Below are 9,992 nucleotides of genomic sequence, written 5' to 3' on the forward strand. Positions count from 1 at the left end.
TGTCCCTATGAGCACCCCTTTTGGTTATTTTTGGTTATTAATAAGAATCCCTCTTATCACTGACATACGTACATGTTTTACACGTCTGCTCAATATTAAGTAACAAGTCCTGCATTTTACCACATTATAATTAATTAACTAATTATATTTAGTGCTGAAATAACTGTTCTTATATTCTCAAAGAACTTTAATTCAGGGTGCTTATCAGGATGAATGTGGTATAAAATGAAATGTAAAGTGACTGTGAATTTAATGCTTAAAAATGAAATGGGGTAAAATCATTTTTATGGGGAAAAATAATTATAATTCCATCATAATATGCTTTTTTTGTTTTTCATTACAAGCAAACATGGGAAGCTATGATAACAAACAGGTTAATATATATTTCCTTAAACAGACTTTTAGAAATGCATTTGTTCTTGTTAATGACTTTAATTTGAAAGTAAAATGTAATTAAGCTAAAATCAAGAGTAAGATTAAATGACAGAAAGTCATTAGAAAAACCGAAAACCCAACCAAATATGAAACATGTCAGATTTCTTCTTCAACCGGACCATTAAAGTCAGTGTTGAAATCTACAATTCCCTCATTAGTGACCTCATCATAGAAATTCAGTGTTGTGATAATGGAGAGATAGATATGAGGATAAGTTTCTGTAATAAACTGTTTTTAGTGAGGTAAAGCACAGGTGTCTAAAACTGCAGACCTTTACAATGGCTGGATTCTATCTTAGTATCTGGGATACCGATCTCAGGAAAGGTGCATGCCAGTCCTCAAAAATCTGGTTATAAGGGCCGTGAACATGAGAAAAATATGTTAGATGTCAAAAATGGTGTCATAATGGACCCATATCTCTCCAGAAAGTAATAAATGTCTTGACCTTGGGCTACTTGTCACCCAAAATTTTTTTTAATAACTTTATTCACATATTAACACAGTTGTTAGAGGATTTGAGGTGCACAATGGACAATGCATTTTTTTTAATACACTGAAGCTAATTTTTTCCCATCAGACTTTATTTAGAGGATATGAATCATAGAGCCTGCATTATTTTCTAAAGGGCAGGATCATTATTTTACATTATGATTGCGTAATTTTAGGTTAGCTGTGTTTTTATGCATTATTACCCCCATTAGGTGATTTCACAGTCACTAGTAAATGTCTGCTCATTGTGGATGCAGCGATTTATTCAGATAATGAGGGCCATCTTATGTTTTGGAACTAAAACGCTTACAATCGGTTTTATTTCTATTGGTCCTCTGATTGTCAGAATGGCTTTCGGGCGTCCAATTTTGATTCATCCGTCCAATTTAGATTCATCTGTAATCTTCTTATTATGAAATTAGTCTGACCTTTGGGAGGGTGGATTTTAAAAAGAGTATAGGATCTGATTTTTATTTTGGAACATAGAAATGGAGATAAAACACGGCATTTCCTTTTATTTATCCAGATTTGATGAAAATTTTTGCCCCGAAGATAATGAATGACGAATTTGTGGGTGTATCTGGCAATTAAATCGCTATTGGTGAAGGGTTTGTGTCTCTGTGGAAGCCCATGCTTCTGTCTCATTGGAGAACACAATGCCATCATCTGCATCTTATTACATAAATCACAACTTATTTTGATAAATTCAGAGTTTATGTCATCATTCCCATGCAAGTTTTACAGATAGGAAAATGTGCTTGCACATGGACCTGATAAATTTTGATTTAAAAAATGCTATTTTGTTTGTGATTCATTTTCTGTTAATATTGATTTTCACAATCAATTAGAACATTTTCTGTCATTTAAGATATTTATTTTGTGTATCAAGTGTGGTGGTTCAATACAGACAAAAATATTTTTTATCGCAATAAAAATAGACATGAAGTGTAAATTCAAAAAGATCTTTCTGAACCAAAACATTTCATATTTTTCTAGATTGTTTTTGATTTTTGTTGGGCTCAAAAATGTTCAACCTAAAGGTCTTAAAAGCCATGCACAAAGAAACACATTTACCACCAAAACAGTCTTCATATTGCTGAATAGGAAGATAAATCAGTTTGTTTATAAAACTTCACAAATATTTTCCCTTGGGTTTCATGTAAATTGTCCAGGATATGTAATTATTTGTGCAATAGATTTCTGAAGTTTTCTTAAAGGTTTAAATTTGTTTAAGGATGTAGTCATATATTTGAACAGAGCTTCTTGCATGTGGGACAAGTTTAAAGCTAACAGATATCATTTTCACCTTTTCAATAAATACCATACAAATTACAGTAAACCTATTTCTCCTTTAATTTTCTATGATCTTTAGCACAATTTTGATTTCAATAAGAGATTTGGATAAGTGAAATATGGGCTATTTAATTTTTTTTAAAGTGGACAATTTTTTCATAATAATGATAATTTACAGTTTATTTGATGATTTTATAGTGCATTACTCTTTTTTTAAAAATTGACTTTCGTAAAAGGCAAAGCAATTTTAGAACGTGACAAATATGAATATATATATGTTATACAGGGGAATGATTTGACCGTAAAATGTTCAAGGATTTTTTTTTTAAGTCTTTATTCCAAAAATAAATCAATAAAATTGCAAATGCCCACTTAATTCTACAATGAAAAAAAGTTATGATATGACAAATTGGTATTAACAACGCATATAATGCCTTTTCAGTTTGTATTTTATAACATTTCTGTTATTTCTTTTACAGAATTTATATGACAAGCCACCCTCATATTCCTCCCTGAAATCAGATTCCAAACTTGAGGCCATGAATCCATTAAAATTCCAACATATTCTACTGAAAAAGGACAACCCGGTAAGTCTGTTATAAAAAGGAACAAACCATCCAAATGATTTAATTAGCAGAAACATACTGAAACAATCAACATAGGTTAGATGATGATGTCATCAACACGAGTTTCTACAGCAATGCCCTCAACAATCGCATTCACAATGTGCTGCAACTAATGCAGCTGTCACTAGGCTTTCTGAAGAGGAAAATGAGCATCACAAAAATGGACTCTCTGAATTACACCAATCAATAATTCAGTTGTACTAAATTTTACATCCCAGTACCATTGATTGTCTGTGAAGTATCATTTTCATAAATTGTTATATCTCTGAAAAGGAGTTTCAGTACAGCAGACCTACAGGACTGATAGGACGGGAATAGCTGGGGTTGTCATCGATAAAACAACTCATGTTTCAGTAACCCTTGTTCTCATCAGTATTGACACGAAAATTATACATAAAATTGATGCAACTGATGATAAATACATGTATATGAATATCTCAATTATGAACACAATGATTTTCTATTTTTAGGGTGCTCCCCCTGGTAGAGTACATCCTAGCGACAGTAATAGTGACACATCAGGGGAGACAATCCCATCAGACAGTGGTCGAGGTGGAAGTGAGGACGATAATCCCAGCACTACTCACACTGCAGGTAAATGTCTTGTCTTTGAGTGGGTTTTCAATACACTTTCATTTGTTTCAAATTATCGCCTATGAATTAACTTTAAAGTCAGCAAATTGCTATTTCATGTGTAACATTTCCTACAGTTGCAGACTGAAATGACTAATAATGTTGTGCTCTCTCTTTTGTAGATGATTCCAGATCATTTGATTTCTACAATATGCAATCTATGCCTCCCATTTCCTTCACTTCATCACTGCCAAAGAAAGACAGTAAACCTCCCAGACCCCCTCCCTGTAGCATACCCAGCAGTAGTGAAAAAAGACACTCAGCTGTTCCCTTTAATAGTGCTCATAATATGCCATATACTCCCATCTCATACACATCACACAATCACTCTGATCCCTGGGACTACATGAAGTCCTCATACTACCCCAGTGTTCACAAGGACTATTTCAGTCTTGGTGGTGGAGGCAGCATTATAAGCACAACAAAATCTCGAGATGACGATGATGATGCAGCCACAACTACATCGGGCAGCTACACAATTAATCCTGAAGAGCTAGACGATGATCTCAACTTCAGATGTGCTAATGACTATGTTGTGTAGAAAACTAGTAAATGTGATACTGTGACTGTGCCAGATACCTAGATTTACTGAGCTGCATCGGAGACTAGATGTAGCCAGTGTTACATGTTTTAATGTGAGTTACCGTGTACGAAATTCGGAAACAAATAGTTTCATGATATATGGCTTGGACATTTCCTATTTAAGTGGGAGGTCATTTATCAATTATTTAGAAGAGAGAACTGTACAGAGGAGATGTATAGGACAATAATCTTGCTGCCATAAATACTTTTTTTCAGTATTATTGTTTTTGACACAAGTTTTAAAGCTTTCATACCAATGTCTACAAATTTTATGCAGGTTTACATTTTCGATGCATAATTAATCCCATTGTCAACATTTTTTTTCATTTCCTCATTTCCCTCGCAAATTCATATGTATGAAAGCTCTGTGTTTTGCATTCCAGAGAGGACAGCAATTGGTTAAGTTTTACTGGAGGCGACAGTGTTGTCTAATTTTTCTTTGTTATACCAAGTTACAATATATGCTCATTATTTTTACATGTTATATATTGAACTAAATAATAAAATGAATAAGGGCAATGAAACTTGCTTGTTATTGTTTACATTTTGATGTCATGATAAAGTGCAATGAAATATGGATATCTGGTACATCGAATTTCAACCAGTATAAAAAATTTATGCTGGAATTTCCCTTGTGTAGACGTAACAGGTGCAATTGTGTAAGTCTTGTCTTAATTTGTGGCATATATTTTTTGTATTTCTGAAAACTTGCATCATGCATTAACTTCAGCTCACATGTGCATGTAAATAGGATAATTTGAATATATCTTGCACAATTTGTACTTTTTGGCAAATACATTATAAAAAAATATATATTAATGTAAATCGTGTCATAGGTAAAACAATTTTTTTTATGCATTTTACTGTTGCAAGCTGTGTTAGCGGTTACGAAATTGTACCTCACCGAGATTTCAAAGACCAGTTTGAAGAATAGTTGTCAACAAGGTGTTACTCAGTACATCTGATAACTTGAATGATTAACTGATTAAGTTTGAGGGGAGATATTTTGGAGTTGTTTTGCGCAATAAGAGCCCCAATTTAGAACCAATATATCTTTGTTGTTAGTGTGAATTAATATTTTCACTCTCTTTGGAGAAAGTACTTGAGCAGTATCGAGTTGGGATGAAAGCTGGGTTTGTGTGTGAAGAGCCCGCGTGTCCTCTCACCAATCATAACCTTACAATAGCGAGCTCGGCCGAGTGTGGGCCTACCCAGAGCAAGTCAACATTATTTTTGATCCAGAGATCTTTGCATTAATTTGCAACAATGATCAGGATCAATTCTGGTGTAATATGGGTACAAAGCAAGCAATATTTAAAGTTCCTCAATATCTGGGGGGTTTTACCGGTTGGACAATGGCGGTAGATGTAAATAATGTGTCAAGCCTATTTAGGGGGCGTGTCAATTACTGCAACGATACACAGACAAATCTGATTTCTCTGTAAAGAATTGTATGATTTTAACATGGCGCTATCGCTCCTTTGTTCAACAGATAGATAAAACCAAATTATATAACACGTGAAAGTAGAGTTTCATTAAAGTAAGGTTTAAATGAAAAAAACTTTTTTTTTTTTAAAAACAACAGACATATATAACACACATGCACATGTATATAGGTCTCTGCTATGCAAGACGTTTTGAATTAGGTAGAAATTATGATTTTTATAATTTCATTTATATACATACTGACGGGTTGGATGGATGGACTAAAGCCAAGTGACCTAATAAAAATAAATAAAAAGATTTGTAGCACATTATAAAGAGTACCGTGTTACATTATTTATATTAGTAGGTATCCCAAAACACTGAATATTTCTTTGGTTTCGTGATCTTTGCAGATAGTGGTAGTCCGATCCTTATATTTCATACGATACGTCCGAGAAAACCGACGTTTATTTGAGATATATAACGAAGGAAGATTAAAAGAGAGCATGATGCAGCAAAAAAGAAATTTAAAAAAAAAAAACGCATAATACTGATGTTGTGAATTAGTCTAAGATATCATATTGTTCGGGTGATTACAATAATAATCCATATCAAACCATTAAATAAAGTAAAGCGACACTTAGTCAAATTAAAACTTTTCCTCTTTGCAATTTATCCATTATATTTTCACTTTATTCAAATTCAGGGGAATTAGATATGACGAAGTATAAAAAGCTTAATTGAACAACCCCGCTATAATGCTGTAATATTTGGGGGTGTTAAGGATGGAGTTTATGGGAAGATATGCCTCGGCGATGAAAACTGATACTCTGCGAATATTATTTGTGGTGGGTTTTTTTTTTTACTGTTGTGGCTCGGAAAACAGACAATGAATTATGATGACGAGGGGTCCAATATACGACACGGGGACTGCGCAGTGAAACTTGTGTTTGATTAATGGTGCAAACAGTTTCTAAGCAGGCAAAAAATTAGCCTGTATGTCATCTGGCCGCATCAAGACTGTATAAACTTTGACGCAAAGGTAACTTGTTTGAAGGATAAGTACTTTGAAAATAATTACCGTCATGCTTCCAGACCGCAAGACCGTACACTGAGAATAGACTAGGTCAAAATTGTTATTACATACACGTATCCTTTGAGATTTATCTAGCACAGATGTTTTTTAAAAAATTGCTGGTTTATAAAAATAAATGCAAACATAATTATGTTCAAAATTTTATTCATTTAAAAAAGTTTTTTTTTCAAAAGTTAGTTGGATTCGAAATTTAGACTTAAATTTATTCTCAGTTTATAGTCCTGAAGCCTGCTACGAAAGCACTCGATCTAGGGAAGCAATTTCAACTCATTGAGGGGGGGGGGGTATAAATACATAAAATACAATTATTTGTTCAGCGCCTACTAAGTTACCCAAGTAAAGCATTTTACGACGTACTAGTAAAAATGTATTATTTTACACAAACATGAGATATCAGATTGAGAGTAAAATGAACTAATCAAAGGATGCTGCCATTAAGAAGACCAACAAACCTGTGGAATTCTCTTTTTAATTTGTTGTCCAAACATGTGACACGAAGCACAAAACGCACAGCGAATAACAAAACAAAATAATGTCAAAATTCGGACCATACAACTTTAACAGCTATAGATAAGATAAGATAAGTTTATTCCAATTTTGGGCCCAGAGGGCATAACAGTAAGACATTTTATAAAGAAGGAAATTCAAAAAAGAAAGAAAGTTTACAACATTAACTACAGGTTACAGAGACTGCAAACTGCGTGTGGATGCAGCATGTTGGGGAAACAAGTACATACATATATGAATTGCTAATCATATATATATTATATATCATCATTCCATATTTACATATATTGCATACCCTATGCGCCTGTCTTGACCTCCAGTTAGTTGACATATTTCTTGTATTTTCATGCAAGTTTAGACACTAGAAAGTTTATGACGTTGACCATACCTCGTAAAATATACTAGCAATACCAAATGTCCCCCATCTTCTGTAAACTACTCTTGTTTCCCTTGGAGGTTTGGAATTCAACCATGACCGTTTTTATATAATGTTTGTTTCACATGGTAGTTGCAGATAGTTTACTCATAAATTTTAAAAATTGATAATTTTACACAAAATGATGATGTCCCAGACCGACATAAAACGCTTTTTAGCTGATCAGTACTCTCTCTCTCTCTCTCTCTCTCTCTCTCTCTCTCTCTCTTGTGATATGATATAATTGAGAAGAACAGCAAATATGTCCAGGGAGGGGGGGGGGGGGGGGGGCTGGGGGGGGGGGGGTACTAAGCAGTTAAAGAGGCATAACTCTAATAAGTACTTGTCTGCTTGCAGAGTTTGAAGAGTGGGAGGTCACAGAAAATGATGGAAATATCTACAAGCATGTAGAGGTTACTACAGGGAATTTCAACTGATATTTCAAAGTGGGCAGAACGTGAAATTTTGTTCGTGATGTAAACATTCACTCAGCTGTGTCCTTTATTCGCTGACATGATTTTATATTCTTATGAAGCAGAGTTTATTCAACAGTTTCCACACGAGAAGAACAAAATCTCTTGCTGTGGTCTTCAACTCGACATTTAGATTTATTGACGATGTTTTATCTATTAACAATCGTCATTTTCATTCATATGTAGATTCCATATGTTCCAATGAACTCTAAATAAATCATACTTCTAAAGATATTTTATTGCACACAGATGTTACGGCAAACTATAACAACTCCACTTCACTTCAGCTTTCCCACTGTTAACTTCCTATACGTGTATTTATGTAGCAACATTCCATTATTTCTCTCAACTGGTTCGATACGCAAGAGCTTGTCCTGGGTATGATCATTTTTTTTATCGAAGCAAGGTACTGACAAATAAATTGATGTTACAGAGGTTTTAACAGTCTCGTTTAAAGTCAGCATTTCGCAAATTTTGTGGTCGTTATATCTACTTTACCAATACAACCTATCATTGGGTAAAATGCTGTTTGACGTGTTTCATACCATTTGCAGACTGATTTTGACTGCGGATTTCTCCGTTTACATGATTAGGATATAGGGCTCACGGCGGGCGTGGCCGGTCGGCAGGGATTCTTACTCCTCTTAGGCACCAAATTCCCATCTCTGCTTTGTCCAGGGGACCGTGTTTACCCTACTCTTCATTTTGTATTCTTTATAGGAGTTATGAGATTGTCTTCACCTTTCCAGATTAAACAGTTTGTGCTTAACTTAAACAAAATGTTACTATCTGACTACGGAAAAATCAATTTCTGTAATATTACATAATGAGTCATGATAATGCTACACAATTATAGGAGAGGAATATTTAAATTTTAAATTTTGTCATAAATCTCACCAAAAGATGAAGGCTTAAAAAGAAATTCAGGTGCAGGACGAATGAGATGTTCATGTAGTAGAAGTAAGTTTTTGATAAAGGTAGATTTTCCCGACACGTTGGTCCCGCGACGATCATGGTGAAGGGGTGCACAATCTGAAACTTATCATCCATCATGCCTTCTGATAACATATTTTTTTCTGGAGAATAAATGAAGTCCTGAGGAGGAGGAGGAGGAGAAGTGAAGTCCTGAGGAGGAGGAGGAGGAGGAGGAGGAGGAGGAGAAGAGACGTCCTCAGGAGGAGGAGGAGGAAGAGGAGGAGGAGTGAAGTCCTGAGGAGGAGGAGGAGGAGGAGGAGGAGGAGGAGGAGGAGTGAAGTCCTGATGAGGAAGAGGAGGGGGGGGCGTGAAGTCCTGAGCAGGAGGAGGAGGAGGAGGAGAAGGAGGAGGAGGAGTGAAGTCCTGAGGAGGAGGAGGAGGAGGAGGATATGGTTCAGTAGTTTGAGGATACGCTAGAGTGCTTTGAGGATATGGTTGACTGCTCCCATGAGCATTTCGCATATGTCTACCTAGATTATCAGGACGAGTAAAATCTTTCCGACAGACGGAGCATGCTGTTGACTTCATGACTGCTGAGTGGAAACTGACGGCAAGTTGTTAAACAGACTCTTTATATATTTTGCAGTTCACTCTCTTAATAATAATAACTCTAGTAATATTACATGTATCTTAAAATAAGATATTACGAATTAAAAGATATTTTAAATTTTCAAACTGAAAGACCATAGCTGGCAAAATGAGGAATAAGTGTTCACTCTCCAACGAGACAGACAGGCAATGTAAACCAGTAAAATATTAAAAAATAAACGTACATACTCTGACTGTGAACTATTAATTCAAAAATATTTTGTACAAGTTTGTTTGTCCTTGTCCTGTTTCCCATAGTTTTAAGATGACAAATTTAATGAGCAATTGTATACTTTGTTGCTGACCCCATACACTGTACTTATATAAGAAACCCTTAAGCTTAAAATTTCAAGTTTAACTATATAAATGAACGTTTTATGCACAGGAACAATATAAATCCTCGAAAGACTGCATGGAATGACTTGTCTTGGATACTTGTAAACAATGATGGCGTA

General features: G+C 34.8%; 2 protein-coding genes across 13 annotated transcripts in view; one reads left to right on the forward strand and one right to left on the reverse strand.

Annotated features, from left to right (window-relative positions):
- The window catches only part of LOC125679009 (protocadherin beta-15-like), a 36,040-nt gene extending 31,458 nt beyond the window's left edge, over nucleotides 1-4,582 (forward strand). For 11 of the 12 annotated variants that reach the window (XM_056155803.1, XM_056155799.1, XM_056155800.1 and 8 more), the window contains 3 exons: nucleotides 2,697-2,804; nucleotides 3,314-3,437; nucleotides 3,599-4,582. In XM_056155803.1, coding sequence (XP_056011778.1) covers nucleotides 2,697-2,804; nucleotides 3,314-3,437; nucleotides 3,599-4,017 — 651 coding nt within the window. In that variant the 3' untranslated portion in view covers nucleotides 4,018-4,582. Of the gene's footprint in view, nucleotides 1-344; nucleotides 374-2,696; nucleotides 2,805-3,313; nucleotides 3,438-3,598 lie in introns of those variants that run through there. The other variant, XR_008800346.1, reaches the window with a different exon arrangement.
- A 4,259-nt stretch (nucleotides 4,583-8,841) lies between these two features.
- On the reverse strand, nucleotides 8,842-9,477 carry LOC130051547 (uncharacterized). Its single transcript, XM_056153561.1, has one exon. It carries the CDS (start codon nucleotides 9,475-9,477, stop codon nucleotides 8,842-8,844), a length of 636 nt encoding a protein of 211 aa, XP_056009536.1.
- Nucleotides 9,478-9,992: the final 515 nt, after the last annotated feature.

This window comes from Ostrea edulis, chromosome 2 (assembly GCF_947568905.1).
Source record: "Ostrea edulis chromosome 2, xbOstEdul1.1, whole genome shotgun sequence".
Classification (NCBI taxonomy): Eukaryota; Metazoa; Mollusca; class Bivalvia; order Ostreida; family Ostreidae; genus Ostrea; species Ostrea edulis.